Source organism: Megalobrama amblycephala, linkage group LG5, assembly GCF_018812025.1.
Source record: "Megalobrama amblycephala isolate DHTTF-2021 linkage group LG5, ASM1881202v1, whole genome shotgun sequence".
NCBI lineage: Eukaryota > Metazoa > Chordata > Actinopteri > Cypriniformes > Xenocyprididae > Megalobrama > Megalobrama amblycephala.
Window position 1 is genome coordinate 41,413,108 of NC_063048.1, and position 19,553 is coordinate 41,432,660.

At 36.8% G+C, this 19,553-nt stretch overlaps 1 protein-coding gene across 3 annotated transcripts in view; it reads right to left on the bottom strand.

Moving 5' to 3' along the window:
* Positions 1-19,553, bottom strand: part of slc24a4a (solute carrier family 24 member 4a) — a 43,719-nt gene that overhangs the window by 21,824 nt on the left and 2,342 nt on the right. For all 3 annotated transcript variants that reach the window (XM_048192333.1, XM_048192334.1, XM_048192332.1), the window contains exon 2: positions 12,019-12,132. In XM_048192333.1, the coding sequence (XP_048048290.1) occupies positions 12,019-12,132 (114 nt within the window). The remainder of the gene's footprint in view (positions 1-12,018; positions 12,133-19,553) is intronic.

The following is a 19,553-nucleotide window of genomic DNA, read 5'->3' on the forward strand; positions in this document are numbered from 1 at the left end:
ACAACACAACAGAAGCATGTTGGAGGCTTGATCTGAACGTGTACAGTCTCTGGTTTTGTATGCAAAAAATTGTGCTACCTATATGGGTTCAGTTTTTATTGGCTCTTAAAGAGAGACACGCAAATGGGAGCGCCGACGCTCCATCCGGTCTTAAAGGGTTAAAGAGGATCTATTATGCCCCTTTTTCACAAGATGTAATATAAGTCTCTGGTGTCCCCAGAATTGGAATTGATCAACATGCACATGTTTAACTACCAAATCTGAGGTTTATGAACAGTTTGTAAATCCAGGGGTCCGTTTTTTGTACGTCACAAACTCATTTTTGATTGTTGACGATTTGGCATGATCTTGGATTGTTTGGTTCATCGAAGCTCATCCCAGAGTTGCTGTCATAGCAACAGGTCTATAAGCTTAAACCTGCTCGGGAGCAGGCTTATTTCATGTAAACAGGATTAGATTGCATCTTTTTAAGCGGATTTGATACTTAAAATCTGTCAGCCTGTGCATTAATTTGAATAGTATTATAGCAGGAGATGCAGATAACTTGATCTTGGTTTTATTTAATTTTAAATACATTTGCCCTTTTCGAGGAACACAAGAACATGCAGCAATTGCAAACAATTTAACCCAGATATGTTAATCCAATCCACAAATTCGTTTGAAGAACCAGTTCAGTTCAGTTATCATGATTAGAAGATCTGGCATCTGTCAAATAATCTCGGATGTATTAAAATTGATCTATTTTATGAATAATTAATTACTCTGAATTTACACCTTGTTAAGTCGTGACGTAAGGAATAGCATTTATGGGTCCAAGCCTCGTTTCACTTGAGAATGCCATTGCGACGGCCTATTTATTCATATTAAATGCTTAACATTTTAAAAAGTTAAACACTTAAAATACTTACAGTCTATAGCTCACAGCATCACAGAGTTATATTTTAACGATTTATAAAAGATGAATCACTGTCTGGCCATCTGGGATTTCGGTATTGAGATAAAAGTTATGATTATAATTTTTTTGGTTGTATTACATCACATCGTGTGTGTATTTTAGCACCGTTTGTTATTTTCTTGTGGTATGAGTGGTTCTTTGGGATGGCAAGTCTCCATGATATTCTGGGTGCTATATATGGCTTGGGACCCTGCTTTAATGCCAGTCTGAGACTTGTCCACCCGTATTATTATCCGTCAAAGCAAACACCAGTAATAAAAGCATCTGCTGTGTGAATGCATCAAAAAAGGCTTGAAAATTTTCTACTGCCAACACATTCTTCAGTCTGAAGAGCGCATTAAAACACTCGTGGCACTAATAGCTCTCGCCGTTAAGAAGTAATCTATCATAAATGACAGCAATTGTGGCATGATGTTTTATCACAAGCACCATCATCGCTTCCATCGTCATTATCTGAAGGGTTGAGAACAAACGAACAATCCCAACGTTTTTTCCATCAAGCGGAAGAAAGTCATTTCCCTTCCAACAGCTCGCCCCTCCCATATCACGAGGAGAGGACACCCTCAAGGTCGTCTCTTGAGGGAACCCACAGAGCACATGCAGACATAGAGAGTATCATGCACAACCCATCACACATACACACAGAAACAAAATACACAGCAGCCACATCCAAAAGAACTGAACTATGGAATAAGCCAAGACATTATACATATAGTACTATATATTTTGAAGCCAAAGGACTTTATGCAGAAAAAAAAAAAAAAAAAAAAAAAAACATAAAGTGAGCAAAAGTTGCCACCATGATGCTACAGTGTTGTGGGTCATTGCTGGGTGTTGCTAAACAATTGCTAAGGCATTCTTGGAGGATATGAAGCCATCAATAGGTGGACCCAAATCAAACAGTCCACCAACAAATCTCTGTTCTGGTTCCCATTACTTACTCCACCTGCATGACATCATTCATCAACGTGGCTGAACGACAGGTTTGCGACAATACAGTTTCAGGAAAAAGTTGTGACTAGCTAGTTGATTGGTTCAACGATGCATTGTACTGTGGTAGTGAAGCAGAGTTACGTTGTTATAAGGGACATGGACGCCAGACTGTCTGGTCATTTGGAAAAGCACATCCTTCCTCAATAAGCCACGTGATTAAGTTTCATAAATATGAAAAAAAAAAAAAAAAAAAAAAGTCCATGAAATGAAAGTCAGTGGAGTCCAAAATACTGAACCTCAATGACTTTCATTGTGCAGACAATTTTTGTGTGTGTTCCACATAATGAAATTAATGGTTGTACTTATACACAACCCAAGTCTTCTGAAGAAGCATAATCACTTTATATGAGAAGAAAAGCCAAATTTTTTAGGCTTTTATTCATACTTGGACATTAGCTCCATGCATGTCGATTGATTAATCAAATATTTCAAATATATTTCTAGTTCAACCATGTTTGCTTGACAAGAGAACAGATGAGGTTTAGGCGTTTATAAACATGAGGTTTAAAAACATGTATATAAACACGAGTAAATATGATTAAATATCAGCCGATATGCAGGATGAAGCAACCATTTTCCAGAGGTGCTGCTTCTGCAGGATCAGGTTCATGTGGTATTCAGCAGGACCTGCTGTTTGTTGACAGTGGAATTTGTTTTTCTCCAGGTTGATGCACTTGTGCGAAGCATCACAATCTCTTGCAGGTAAATCCATTAAAGTCCTTTGGAGCTCTGGCATGCTGCATCAATTATTAATGACGATACCATTAAAAACAAACTCTCTGTCTCTGTGGACATCATGACAGTACTTTCAGGTGGAGGCTTTGTTGGTGTCCGCAAACAAATGGTGAACAATATATAGTACAAGCACATATGTACTTTGGGGTTGTAGCTGCTATATGAACAGAATATATAGTATGAGTTACTGTGGAGAAGCATCTCAGGCAGAGAGAGAGAGACAGTATGCGTTTCATTGTCTCTTGTCATCTGGTGACCTTATCCATCAACGTCTGTCCTGATGTAAACACACATGGCAGGATCAGTGCCTCACAGCTGGACATACTGTACTGTGCTGAGCTGGATGTGTGTGGTTGTCAATGACAGTGTGGCATGTTAGAGTCGCTGCCTTATGCAAGAAATCATAGGATGGGTTTAGAACGGCATAAACTACATGCTACTTTTTTGTGGAGTTTAAAAGTTTACATAACTTTTGTTAACCCTCTGGAGTCTGAGGCTGATTTGGGGCCTGGAGAAGTTTTGACATGCCCTGACATTTGTGCTTTTTTCAGTTGTTCATAAACATATTAATGGAAAAAGTGTCATTACACTGTATTCAGCACAAACTAGGCTACAATAATATGTGAGGAACATGTATGTACATGTTTGTGTTTTTGAAGGAATAATGTTTATGCGTGGTTACTGAAAAAACAAAAAACTTAAGTCACTGAAATAAGGCCAAAAAAAGTATAGTAAATCTGTGTTTACAATACTTTAGGGTATTGGAGGTTGTAGAATAGAGTTTTTGCTTCAAAATATATAAAACAATATAAAACAATATATTGATTTAGTTTTTGTAAGACACTTTTTGCCAAGAAACACAGTATGCGTGGAGGCGTGAATCACCACTGAATAATGGGCCATTCTCACCTGAGAAGACAAAAGAATTGCATAGTAAGGAGCTGAAATGACTTGCATATTAATGAGGCATTTCAGTCAGGTAGGCTGTGAAAAAAACCTTCTGTGATGTCTCAAGCTCATCATGATATATGAAACATACAGAAAAATATTATTACAATATAAAGTAATGGTTTTATATTATACTTTAAAATATAATGTATTTCTGTGATGCAAAGAGTCTAAATATAGGCTTTTAGTTTAAAAGCATGCACATTTGGAGAAATATTGGATTCTCATATGCTTATGTCAATTTTCTATACAGAGTAGTTATATTTATTTAATATTCATTGTCATTACTATGAGCGCTGGTGTTTTCAATTCATACTTGAAGTCGGAGGGCGCTCTCTGTGCATTTTTAGTCCACAAATTCATCTAAAAGAAGAAGAGGCTATTCCATGAATGGAGTTTCCAATTCATACTGCAGCCGGAGGGCGCTAAAGAAACAAAAACTCATCTAAAATTCATCTATAGAAGAAAAGAAAACAGGAACTAACTGCATGTCTTCTAGAGCTCGCTAACCATGACTTTTACATCCAGATAAACACTTTTCAAGACAATAAATACACGATTGAGACGATGAATGCATGTATTGCCTCTGAATTTGCGTCTGAATAGCGCTGGCTTCGTGGGCGTGGCCGCATTAGCGGATAATGAGCTGAATCACGGACTTCTGACATGGCTCTCTTTTCATACAGATTACATAAACAAAATGTTTGTTTTCGATTTGACTTACATGATTTAAAACCTGACATCTTAACGTTTTTTTAGACATAAGTTTAATTTTTCTGTGATTAGTATTCACTAAGTTACAGTTCATTTTCTGAGAACTATCAGATTGGACTTCGTTCAGAGGGAGAGGAGAAATCACGCATCATGTTAGTTTTCTTTATTTTACAAAAAGCACAACATTTTGTTTTTACTCTGAGTGCATACAAATAAAAGAAGATATTCTATAGTTTCAATTGATATATTACTTATGTCTCTATGACAAAAAATGACGGAGTATTTTAAGTCTGTTTTGCTGCAATGTGAAAAAAAACCTGCAAAACGCGCCGGCGCGTTTTCAGACCTCAGAGTGTTAATAATGCATTCACTACAGTGCACTGCCTTCTTGAGCACCAATGTTTGCAAATGTCTTTAGTGGCAAGATGGATCCAAACATCACATTACCACTTTTGAACTCAATGAGCAAAAGAATGTACGATTTGTCCGTTCAGAACAATGGTTAAAAATGGCCGATGCTGAATGAAATTGCCAATTCACTCTCTGACAGTAGGTGGCGCTTGTAGAAAATCTGAAAAACCTGCACCTTTTGCACAACGTTTTGTTTCTGACACCTACTTGTCACAGAAAAGAAAGGAAGTCAAAACAGTTTACCTTTTTTTAATACAGTTGTTCTGATTTCTGTATTCGCCATGTCTATCAAACAATGCCATATACAAGAGTTAAGACCCATTTACACCAAGATTGATAAATAGACTAGGGTCCATACCAACAGACGGCAATGTTGTTACTGTAAGTGCACACTGCAGTTATGTCACCGACCGCTTTTAAAAGCTCCGTACAGTCAGGTGGATGCAGATTGGCATCAGTTATCATTAAAAATCATTCTGAAAATGATTTCAACCATATCATCCCACTGTGTACTTATAGTTGTGGCTTTCCCTGTTGTCACAGAATTAGAACAAGAGATAACCAAGAGGACAACTTTTGAACTTTGATTTTGGGTGAATTCAGTTTTGTGGAATACATGTAAACATCAGTCCTAAATTTTAAAACAATTTTTATAATTAATTTTATTTATTTTTTAAATGATAAACATCTTGCAGATTCTGCAAGGGGGTGCAATCTTTTGCAAAGTGTGCTCCTATAGGATTCTCAAGGTGGGCTGGACATCAGTGATCGCAGGAATGGGCCAAGCTAGCCATCCTGTGGAGGTGGTTATGTTGCAAATGCCATTTCATGTTTAACTGTAGGGTTATTGTGTGGTTATTGCCAGTGATTACAACCCAACATACAACTTATTTACTGCTTGATTTGCAAGCAGAATTACACCAGTCAAGGTCTGTAAGCATTTAAATGTCAATAAATAGTCCTTTAAACTGCATAGTTCACGTGCAGGAACAATCGGTAAAGAGCACCGTTAATTCTGGATGAAATACAATGCCGCCTCGAGCCCCAGCTCTATCTGACAAGCCTCCAGCTGAAACGATATGTTTTCTTTATGAGATACGCTGCATAACTGTAAAGCTGTTGAATAGTGTATTAACCTATTTGTCAGTACCTGAGCTTGCAGTTATGTCACATCTTAAAAGTGCACACACAAAGTGCAAACACACTCTACCTTTTTCCTTACGAATGATTCAATCAATCTTTTCCAGTCTGTAAATATGCAAGTTCCTAAAATAACCCCTCTTCAGGCACAGGAGCATTCTGCTTATTCAAATTTCAGTCAACAAGCTGGCATCCAACCCAGACTGTCTGAGCGCTCTCTCTCTTTCAGATTACTTATTGATTGGAGCAGCTTCTGAGGAGCACAAACATAATGGATGCCACTCTCATCAAAGCACCTGCTTGTTTGCCTATGTGAATGCCTGTTCAGTGCGATTCTCCGGTTACAAAACCAAGCAAAATATCTTCTCTTTACAGCTATAAATGGAATTGTGCATGCTAATTGAATTGTACATGTTTGAATTCTGTGTGCTATGTGTGTGCGATTTTATTAGATGTGTTTCATGTCATTCTGAAGAGATTGGTGTGATGCCCTCATCGCATCGCAACTCACTTCACACCAACTGACAATAAAGGAACCTCTTATTTAGCAAAAAGAGAAACTTAAGCGTATCGAAGACTATAGGGTAGGTTGTCACAGCTTCAGAAAGTGTCCATGGACAGCTTCATGCAGAAATGGCAGGATCTGGCTAGCTCCAGTTTGATTGGCTGATTGCTATGCAACTTTCGTGAGTCAGTGTGCAATTGATTTTAATCAGTCTGCTATGAAGGAGTGTTTACCGAGTACTCAAGCAGCTACAGTAGCAAGGGTGTGAATTTAACTTGGGCGCAAGTTCGGAACATTTGCGACCAGTGCTTCCCACACATAGACTTTACTTGGGCGGGCCGCCCACATATAATAACGGCCGCCCAAGTATATTCGGAGACACATTTTTGCTTTTATTATTTTTATCCTCTTATACTTTTACTTCAAAGTGATTCTCAATCAATGAAAAGCGCAGCTTTATGCCAAGCGATTGCTAATGAACTCAAGTTGATAAATTATTACAATGTCTACTTTATGGCCTTTATATAAAATGTTTTAGACGATTGTAAGAATCTGAAGGATCAGCCTGCAATAGTACAGACATTTCAAAATAAGAGTACCTGTGTATTTATGGGCTTGTTTATAATTAAAAGTCACAAGCTAAGTTTTTTCTTATTCTTTTGGGCATTAATGGTATTTTGGTTACACATTAAATTGTATTTAATTTGATTTCCATTTAATTCATAGTAAATTATTGTAGTCTCCCCCACAGGAAGAAAACACCAAGAACATTAACACATATTATTCATTTTATAAATTTTACTAGTGTCCCATTCACTGAGAGAGACATTATACAGTATGACAACAAGGAGAACATAGGAAAATGTAAACCATTTAAATGCTGTAATTTTGCATAATTTACAATGCATAATAATGCATAATATTAGTATGTAATTAAATGTAATATGTTATGTAATTAAAATTAATTTCAATAAATAAAAATACTGTTAAAAATCACATATTATTTGTTTGTCACATGTAGTAGACCATTTTTGTGACGTGGGTAATAGGAGGATTTTTTGCCCGGCTACCACCGCAAGTATATTTCAAACCTGTGGGAAGCACTGTTTGAGACTATATATATATAAAATTTGCGATACATATATATAATTTCGTATATAATTACTTGCGTCTCAGAATGTGCAGATGAAACACAAACGCTGTCATGTTATCTTGCATTCAGATGCCAGGTGTTTGTGAACGTAGTCGTGTGAGGTGTTTCTGGGTGGTAATTATACCAAACCACTTTAACGACAGACCTTGCTCAGCCATTATAGAATGATTAAAACAGCATTTTGCGGCCCATCGCAAAGTCACATGTCTTTTTTGATGCGCATCAAGGAAATTATTTGGTAAAAGTGTTTCCATCGTAGCTTATGCACATTTTTAGAATTTATGCATGGTTGGAGACATAGCTAGTGAGTTTAGAGGAAGAAGCAAACGCTACATTTCGCCAAAGAGTGCACGTGGCATAAAATCTTTAAAAGATATTCGAGAGGCACTTAGTATAAGGTAAACATGATATTCTCTATACTCAAGACTGTTTACAGAAATGTCTACGAAATAATTGCTCCTCATTACTTTTAGTTGGATGAAAATTTTGACCAAAGTTGCAAGACAAATTGCTTAAGTGTAGTCTATGCAAGCTTTCACAGAGATTGCTGTATCAGTACTTGAATGCGCCACCACTTTGCACATCGGCTGATTATTGTGGCATCATCGAATTTCATATTTACCTGCCTCTAAATATCACAAAGCTAATAACCCAGGCTGGTTGTTTTTATGTCGACTTTTCTTCTGCAAGTACGTTATTATTTGCCAGAACAATATCGCAGTGAACTGTCAAATGTTTTAGACTGCGAGTGTATAATTTAGTGATGATGGTTTGTGAAACACCTTAATTTAATGACAATATGAGGGCAGACGCTAAACCTCTCAAGAGAAACTGCATTAGTTAACTCGTTCACCTTTATTCAATTATAGCTATGAGTGGGCATTGTGTTGATGTCTACAGCAAGGGATGAACAATGGTTTAAGGAAAACATAAGATGTTGCCGGACTGCTGCTCTGATGCATTTTGGAAAGAAGCCACCATAGATCTGGGCTGGAGCTCAAATGAAACTAAGAGCTGTATAGAAATATCAGCATTTTTACCACAGGGAGACATTCTGCAAAATAAACACTAAATGTTGACTGGATATTTTCCATCACAAAAGGTTTTATTTTAAAAGGAATGGCATTCAGAAAATACCTTTATCACCAGACAGATATTACTGAATTAGTAAAGCCACCCAAAAAGTTGGGTTTAAAATTCTCAACCCCATGTCATCCAAGAGGTTAATGTCTGTCTTTTTTTCAGTCGAAAACAACATTTTTTGAGGAAAACATTCCAGGATTTTTCTCCATATAGTGGACTTCAATGGGGTTCAACGGGTTAACGGTCCAAATTGCAGTTTCAATGAGGCTTCAAATGGCTCTACATGATCCCAGACGAGGAATAAGGGTCTTATCTAGCAATCAGTCATTTTCTAAAAACAAAAAATAAATAAAAAAAATAAAAAATATATATACTTTTTAACCACAAATGCTCGTCTTGCACTGTTCTGCGATGCACTGCGCATTACGTAATCACTCTGGAAAGGTCACACGCGACATAGGAGGAAGTACCGTGGTAGGATGAAAAACTCGTTTTACCTTTTTTTTTTGTAAAGGGCGTTTGACTTAGTCTTTGCACGTTCGCTTTGTAAATACTTGCTCAGTACTTCCTCCTACGTCACGTGTGACCTTTCTAACGTGATTACGTAATGCGTAGCGCATCACAGAACAGTGCAAGATGAGAATGTGTGGTTAAAAAGTATATACATTTTTATTTTAAGGAAATGACTGATCACTTATTCCTTGCCTGGGATCATGTAGAGCTCTTTGAAGCTGCACTGAAACTGACATTTGGACCTTCAACCCGTTGAACCCCAGTGAAGTCCACTATATGGAGAAAAATCCTGGAATGTTTTCCTCAGAAAACCTTCATTTCTTTTCGACTGAAGAAAGAAAGACATGAACATCTTGGATGACATGGGGCTGAGTAAATTATCAGGAAATTTTAATTCTGAAGTGACCTAATCCTTTAACACCGCTAACTGCTTTAATTCATAAAAAACAACAACCAACCTAGTCAGCATTACATTACAAAAAGAAAGTGCTCTTCACAAACTCTCACACGCAGCAGGACATAAATGCAGGAGGGAATGTTTCACGATAGTGACAGCTGACGTGACCTCCACCTGGCCTTCAGCTCGGAGGGTTGCTGACAGAGATGGACATATCTCATCTTTCTTCTCCCTTCTCACTCACGTAGCTGGCAAAGACCTCAGATCACTGCTCGCTCACATTCTGGCTGGGAGCAGCAAGACCAAGATCCATGATGTCAGCGTTTGACAACGGCGCATGGCGTACCGCTGAGCAAATGTGCCTGAAAGCGGTGCTGTTCCACACACCCAGAGACATTGAAACATTCATTATGGGCAGAGAGCAAATTGAAAGGGCAGATTCCATCAGCCCGCGATGACAAACTTATTCAGCTCACGACTCTAATAGAGACACAACCCCTGAAACGTTCCAGAATCTTACATCGCAGTGCACGCAGGGTCACACACACACACAGACACACCAAACTGTAGTGCTCGGCAAATACGAGCTGCTTAATGAGAGATCCCTGGGGCACTGAGATGCCAGGACTCCCAAGATATATCTGAAGATCTGGTCTCATCTTCCCTAGCATCTCCTATGGTCACAGCAATGTCGAGGAGACAAACATCTAAAAATAGCCTTCCTGCTTCCATTTATAGAACACACAAAGCAAAGCCACAGATCCATCCCTCTCATAATCACAAATCTTTCCCTTACAATTCTTTTGTCTTTCCACAAAGCTTTCCAGAGCGACAAAGACTTCCAGCTTAATTTACTGTTGGAACAATTCATTTCAATAAGTTGGCAGGACCGGCTCCATTCCATTGACGTTTTCATGCATAGATTACATTTCGTTCAAGATTTATGTCTTTATCAGCATTGCCTTGTCAATATATGTGACAATAGACAAAAGTGTGGGCCAAGGGACGCACACAATAAATCAAAGACATTGAAATTTCATTATGTGGAATACATTTCATTTCTAACACTGTGTCCTAACCAGACATGATGGTATCTTTTCCATGTTAATCAGAGTTTTTGTCCTAACCAGCTGCAATGGTGATAACGCAATGAGTGACAGGGGATTGTATTTTAGAAACTGCTTCTATTTCTGCAAAATAGAAATATGACATACAAATATGACAATAATCATCTCAAGTACTGATTATATGTGCTTTATTTAATGTTAAAATTTAATGCGAGTTTGAACATTTAGCGTGAACATTATTGCCATACTGAAAGCGACAATTGATCATTTACCTCAGATCTTGAAAATAAAAGGTAACAAGAAAGTTCAAACTGTGAACTCAAATGTATTTTATGACAAAGATTGTAACATTTTTTAATAATGTTAAAATGTTATGAATGGTGTTATGTTTGTGAAATTGATTATGTACTTATCGATTTTGTTGTGAATGCAGTGTCCTTGCAGAAAGCTCGCCCACACACTCAGCTGATTGATTTATTTTATTTTATTATTTTTTTTCACACCTCACAGTCGTGTCGCATCTGGCGTCGACATACAAATTGCTTGTTGCTGGAATCTTAATGCATCATGTCCTGTTAGGACAAGGTCTAACAAGGAAAACTTTCAATAACAATATAAAAAGGAAAAGGTTGCCAAAACAACCAGTAGGTTTTCGGGTGCAGTGTTAGCATGCCAGTTTTGCGTGCGTGGTGTATATTGAGTTTAATCTCCATCAACCTTAATATTCAGCCAGATATGAAAACCCTGATATCCATAATGCAGAAACGTCACACATATCATTGGGTGAGCCGTTTGGGAACGATTAGGCAATGTTAGGTAAGGTAGAATGTTTTGGCAGTTTGTTGTGGATAGTTTTCATGCCGCTTACTATATGCGTATTGTTAAAGCTAGTGGTTGACTGATATGGATTTTTTTTTATGGTTGATGCTGAAATCTTAGAGAGCAGAATGGTCGATACAAAGCACATTCGTACACACAGGCATACATATACATACACACATATATACATACATACATACATAAGCTTTATGAAGAATACGGAAGGCATTTAACTTAATACTCCGTCATTTTTGGTCATAGAGATAAGAGTAATCCAACATTCGAAACTGTGAATGGTTTGCTTTTATTTCTGTAAACTCACAATAACAAAATGTTGTGCTTTTGTAAAATAATGAAAACAAACAGGAAGCGCTTTGACGTCTCAAGTGAACTTGAGTGTGTCACAAAAATGAACCAAAACTCAGCATATACTTGCCGCACAGACATGACAAATGTATTTATGGAAAACTTGAAATGTCTACTTTTGAATGAACCAGATTTATGAATTTAACTTTAAAATTTACACCACTGTCTCACAAAATCCTGTGGGAAACACTGCATACTATTAAGTGATCTATGCATTACCTGGTTGTGTGCAGTTCTTCTCATCAGTCTCATTGTCTCCCGCTATGGCCATGAGCCTTCGGCCCAAGTGATCTCTGGGAGCAGCAAAACCCTCCTGTAGCACCAGCCCATGACCTGTGTATAAAGATGCATCTCATTACATAAAATATTCTGAATTAGCTGTAGATATAGAAACTTAGGCCTTACATGTAATGTATAAATGGTAAGTGTTAGTATTTTATTAACAAAATATTTCTGTAAAAGTGTTCACTTAAACATTCAAATATTGTTTAAATATCACTTCAAACAAATATTGTTTAAAATAACTTTACAAGTTCAGTATGTCACCTTGCATTATACTTCATGTCAACTACCCAAATACTCATCATCATCATCATCAAGGCATGGTTAACAACTTGGAACCAATTAGCTAAATTACTTGTCGGTTAGGCTTGGGGTTAGTGTGATACTGTGGCCTTGATCTGCCTGGCTTTCTGTTTTAATCAGTGTTCCTACAGGATGTGCATTGTATTATGGTTATCAGCACAAGGGGGGTATTTATTTTGGGAAAATCTGAAAAAAAAAAAAAAAAAAAAAAATGGTGTGAAGATTCAGCCATGCATTCTGTCCAAACAGCCAGAGCTTGAATTAGGATTTCATGTCTGCATGTCTATGCTTCAGCAGTTGATTTCAGCACATGACTTTTTCATGAGGATATGCAGTGAGGTCCAAAAAACAGGATAATCACATTTATCTTTTGAAACTGTGCATAGCACACATTTAGTGGGACATATTTATTGGACAGTTGGCATTACAGCTGTTAATAACTGAACACATTGTGTTTATTCATATTATTAAAAGACACAGCTCACCCAAAAATGAAAATTCTGGCAAAAATATTAAAAAAGTATGGATACATTTTCTGTATAAACACAAAAGAAATTATCTAGCAGAATGACAAGGCAGCTGTAGCCATAATTAGGGCTGGCAATCTGTTCAATTTGAGGATTTTCATTATATTCAAATCCAGACACTTCACTTTCTTTCTTGGATTCTCTCACCAATGTGGTCTGATAACTTGTACTTAGGGCTGGGTGATAAAACAGTAACAATAATTATCGCAATATGCAACTGCTATCAACTCAAGCTACTACTACTATCAAATGTGTATTTCTAAGATTACATTTGCACATATGGTTAAAACAGAGAAGGTTTTCCTTTGAGTTTTCTGTGTACAGACGACACCATTGTCAAAACGATCCCTATTCACACAAATCCGTGAAAACGACTAAACGCTGTATTCTGCTGGCAGGTCATTAGATGAGAAAACACTATAGACTGAACATGTAACATGCATGTGCACGACGTCATCGTTTTCACAGATTTGTGTTTTTGTTGTTTACATGGAGACCGTTTTCATAACCTTGAAACCAGTTTTCAAAAGTTTGCATTTTCAGGCACCCAAAACACCATTGTCATGTAAATGATCAGCCAAAATGCATAAAAATGTGTACATTTTTAGTTAAAAACTGTGTCATGTAAGCAAGAGACTAAACATGTAATATTAATATTACACCCTGCACTGCAAACTGCTGAAGATACATGTCATCAAATTCAGGCAACACAAACCTGTTTCATGACTTGAAACAATATCACTTAAAACATGCAGAAACTAAGAAATTAATTTTTGTATTGAGATATTTATTTTGTTAAGGGAAAATGACTAAAGAGTGTAAAGAAATCAAAATGTGTTTGTCATGTTCTGACAATAAAGGGTAGTTTAAAACCACAATTAACTGTTTCTACAACTTTAACCCAGGAGCAAAAATCTGCCTTTAAACTTGAACGAAATAAAGATTTAACATTTATCGGTATAATTATAATAGCAACTGATATGAAAAAATGTTATCATGATAATTTTTTGGCCATATCAGCGAACATAAACGGAAGCTCAACCGAACCTGCTTGATACATGAGAACAAACCTCTTCCGGAAGCTCAAACGTGCCGTGTAACACGAGAATAAGCCTCATTGATTCTTGCACGTCAAGCAAATATGCTTGAGCTTCGTTGATGAATATTTACATGTGAATAAAAGCCTAAATTCAATCTGTTTATCATATAGAGCAATCATGTATCTTGAGAAAATATGGACTAAACCACGCAACTCATATGGATTAGTTTGATGATCTCTTTATGAACTTTTCAAACCGACAAATCGGTAATTGCATGGACTGTCAATCTCAGATTTCATTAAAATATCTTAAATGTGTGTTGAAGTTGAAATTTTATTTTTGGGTGAACTAACCCCATTAATAAATCAGTCCAAATACCACTTTCAAACCATCAGTTTCAATAAGCCCAATTACAAATGGTTTAAGTGGTTCTTGGCTCTTTACCTTCATTATGTTTGACTCAAAGTGAAAACTGTTATTGTGCTGTTTACTTAAAAGGAGTGAAATGTGTTATTAAATTATTTTCTACCCCAGTTTAATATATAGTCAACTATATAACATGCATTTTACTTATCAATTCCCCTGAAAAGTGCAAATAAAATGTATTGAACATTTTTTTTTCTCTCATTTTTCAATACAATTTTTTTTTTTTTTTTTTTTTTTTACCTAAAAACAGCATTTTTGATGAGAATGATGACAATTTTCATTTTCGGGTGAACTATTCCTTTAAATGCATCTTTTAAGGACCACTCTTGATTCTATAAATACTTACTACAGTAAATAAGGAATATTTAGGAATACTAAAATAGGAATATTTTTAGGAATATAGAGACTGAAAAATCTCCACATGCTGAAATCTACTGCAGCAAAACCTGTCAAATTATTCCAACTGCTCCTAAATCAAGAAGAGAATGACCCACTTACAGCTTATGAGAAGCAGAAAAAAAGAGCCAGTAAAGTTGTGTAACGAACTGTCAAAGAAGGAGGACAGGATAATTAACTCAGCAGCCATAAAAGTTCATTAAGCAGCATTTTCAGCCCACACTAACTTCACTACAGTTATCGATGGAGGTAAATGAGAAGGTGCAAAAGAACAGGAATGAGATTTGGGAAGCAGGAGTGCACAGCAGATGGACTCCTGACAGGCTTATCAGATATACCAGTATCCGTGGAGCCATTAAGAAGAAAGCACATATTCAGCATCCTCATCATTACAATATCATGTGCAGGTAATCCCTTATAAGCTGCTTGTAATTTTGGCGTAATTAAACTCAACCGCACCCACTAGTGTTGCTCACCCAGGCGGGCAATGATGTACACTCTGCAGACAATGAAAGCAAGTGGAAAGGTGTGATACAAAATCCCCTGTAATGAGAAATCATTTGTGTCTGAGATGTGCTTGTACCGCAGGGGTTTGATCTGCGCTCCATTTATAACAACCTGTGCAGGAGGTTATTTTATACCAGGAAGGCTCTGCATAAATCACATTCTATGACTTGATCGGTAGACACTAGGGGTGTGACGAGACGGTTCGCTCACGAGACACGAGATTGAGTTCACGAGAACAATTTTAAGAAATCCTCAATGCCAAAATACATGACTGGAAAAATAGTCTTGCATAGTCAATGCATTTGAAATGCTTTAACTAATCATCTTGTATTGGATTTAATTTCAGTTCTACTTTCTGAGTATGAATTGTCATATGCAGCAAAGACAACAATACTCAATCACTATAAAAGGTTTGACACAAACTCAACTGACTGGCTTCTCTCCTGGATGATTTCATATGAGACCTTCTGACCTTCTAACAGAACTCTTTTCCACAAACTCTTTTCTTTTATATTCATAAATATAAATACAGTATAAATAAAAAATGAATAACAGTCCTCTCTTAGTCTTAAGGTGCAAACAATAAGTGCAACCATAATCAAAGTACTCTCAATATTTAAAGTGCAAACACAGCCCAGCCTAAGAGAGCTTTCATATTGGGAGATAATTTCTTGCATAAGGGAGCCTTTTGAAATGTGGGGGGGCTCACATTTTACTTTCGCTTTTCACAGAGTACGCGGTCGGGAATACTCTGAATAGGGAGCGGCAGTGCCGAGCACGCATTTGACAACATAAGACATTTGTCAGACGCTTTGGCTCTGTTGTGCAACGAATCCTCCACCATGGTCTTGTCAGTCATCTCGTCACATGATCAGTGAACTCCGTTTCCTGCTGGACTATGTAAAATTCTGCAGCTCGTGTTAGATGGATATTCTATCCTAATTTCACCCTCACACCATCTGTCATGGCAAAATTGTGAGTTTTTTTTACTCTGATAAGAAATCTCGTCATATTTTAATCTTGTGAGATCTTGTCACACCCCTAGTAGTCACTGAATTTGGCCAATCTCACGAACTGATTTTAACCAATTTTAAAGATTATGATTTTGATGTAAACGGTATACAGATGAGGCTTTTGCACCACGTTCTGCTTTTTAACTTCGTACAACATTAGTAAAGCATAGTAAATCGCACATCTTTATTTAGAGCAGGTTGTCTCGATTCATCATGATGTGTAGACCTTGAGAAAATCCTCATGGTGTGACATGACACGCTGCTTGGCTAAAGCTACAGGACTTCCAGGATCTGATCATCATGATGCACTGTTTTCCAACGCCACTTGACAGTTCAACCAATAGAAATGGATCTCTGGTATGGTTGGTAGTAGGGGTGGGAAAAAATATCCATAGGGCAATATACCATTGTCCTTCTCCATGCGATATGAGAATTGATATTTTAATTAATAAAATAAGCCACCCTAAACAGATTTCCCAGCTCCCAGCATTTAAAAACACGCTAAACAGCACTGGAAAATATTTATTCTATACTTATTCTAAGTAATTATAAATATTTTATGCTTTGTGGCATTTACACATGCAAGCTGCATGTGTCAGGGCTGCACAATTAAAAAAAATAACATTGAAATCACGCTTAAACAATTTGGCTTAGTGCGATTGTGAAACTGCAAAGCCAGCGAATATTTTTTTTTATGTGCAGCTTGTCAATGACGTATGGCTCCAAATGCTAATCCATCTGAAAGCACTGCGAGTTTGAGTCGCTTATAATGTAAATTTGAAAAAGCAACACGACTCAAACATCTTTCCAGACACGAAAAGCATTTATCAATATCTTGTCCAACAAAAGACATTTAGTAACATGTTTTTACTCCAAACTCACTTCATAATGACAGTTGAGCATCCTTCTGTGAGATGATGTGGCTTCTTACACAGAATAAGGCAGTCGTGTGTTTATTAGTCATGTTTAATCAAAGCGTTTCAGTCTTCTGTTTAAGCAACAGTGATAGTATGATGTTATCTACTTCTACGGCAGGGCATATTTGAACTTTCTGCTTGAGAGTGCCCTCTGGCTTTCAGATGGAGCAGCATTTACTACTGATCACAGAGCCGTACAGCTCTGACAAGCTGCGCATAAAATAATCGCAGCCTTTGCCAAATCGTGTGCGGTGTAATTTCGCTTAATCGTGCAGCCCCTACGCAAGCAGCTTATGTTCAGTAAAACACTCAGATCACTTGTTGGGAGAGGTTTTTGGACTTTTGATAAAGGCTACCTTGGTTCCAAATGCCATAACTTGTGATTGCTTTGAGATATCAACACAAAATTTGGCCTAGATGCAGTTGACATGATTGTGAACAAGCCCAAACTTGTCATATATAATTTCTATGAACATTTCACTTTGAACACGTCACAAGATATGCAAGATATGCAAGAATAGTATTTTGCTGAAATGTCACATTTTGTCAAGGTTTTTTTTTTTTTTAAATCAAGTGTGGGTTAGGTTATAATGGTATATCATAGTTTGGATACTGTGCTGTCTGTGTAGATCTTTGTCTGGAATTGATTCCATTTCCTGCGTCCTCTAGGGCACTTTTTCATCTCCATACTTAAATTTACACATTAGATTGTTATACCCTCCATATTCATCTTACAGTTGTGATTTGTAATCCAATTTGTAAAACTGCTCTGCTTTAAATTCTTCACCTTCCTTACATAGTACTCAAAGAGAGAGAGAGAAAAAAAACAAACAAACAACAAAACAGACTTTCAATATCAGACTGTCTGCTGGCTAATGATCAGCGGGGGTCTCAGAGCTCTGCATACATCTCCAGTTTTATCTTTAAAGAATTTGTTTTCCCAAACCTGTATTACCTTGTTTCTTCCATAAAACACAATCAAAGATGCTAACTAATTGCACTTTTCCCATTCAATAAAAGAAAAAAAAAAATCATTCAATTTGAATCATTTTTTAACATTGAGACAAACAAAATGATTCACAGACATGAGTCTGACTTCACATTACTAATACACTTACAGTGTGAGAACACTCTTATGTTTTAAGGTCATGCAAATTAAATATTCCTCTTGAAAAACTAACACAAAGTATAATTATTGAATAATGAGCATGTTAAAATGTTGCATATGTTTGTGTGTCACCTTGCTTAGCCCAGTTATCATTTTGCAGACGTAAACAGATGAGAATAAAGATGTGCTTATTTTTGGTTGGTAATGTATTTGTACTTGCAAGTTCCTAATTAAAAGAAAGATGAAAGATGTGCATTTCTCATTGCTTTGGGGGAGAGGAGGATGAGGCATGGGGCACCCACCGGCAGAAACATAAATCAGCACCTATGAATGACAGATAAAACCAAGTCCCCACCGTAAATCTTTTTTGATATCCCATTACAGTAGCATGTACATCACAATATGGAAGAAAAGATCTGTCACTATTTGTGTTTCATAATGACTTTAAGAGCCACAGGTCCCTAGTTAAATTGTAATTGTTTAGCAACATCTGAGTAAATTAATTTCATGGCTGTTAGCAAACAAGGGGCAGGCAAATGCCAACATGGTGATGTAAGTATTAGGGTTGGGATTAAAAAAAAAAAAAACTAATTGGAGTAGAAATATGATTGCAATTCTAAACTTTATAATAAGACTGTAATTAATATAAGTTAATTTAACCTTTAATATTATTATAGTAGTACCAACTGACTCCCATGTGTAGTTTACAGCATTAGTTGAGAGAAAAATTTGCCATGTACTGTAACTGAAATACTACATCCAAAATAATCAATATCGAATTGAAATCGTAATCGAAAGCATGTGAATAGTAATCAAATTGAATCGCGAAAATTGTGTCAATACTCAACCCTAGTAAACTATGTTCTGGAAAATATTCGTAAAGCAGGCATGAAACAAGTTGCAATTCACTTTTCCTCCTTATTGTGAAGCACATCCAAGAGAAACTCATTCTTGAACAAGACAAAATGTTGATTTTGTCCATCGGGAACTAACTGGCTCGTTATGGTTTGCTATTGGTGCAATCTCACGTGAGTGACAGGTTGATCCCGCCCTCACGCCAGTAAACACGTCATCAGAGAAGAGATGTTGCTGCAAGAGTGAGGGGAAGTTATTTTGATATTTTTAAAATAGAGCAATTATGAGCACAAAGTCATTAAAGGATTTGTCCAATTTAAAATACAATTTTTCTGATAATTTTCTCACCCCCATGTCATCCAAGATGTTCATGTCTTTTT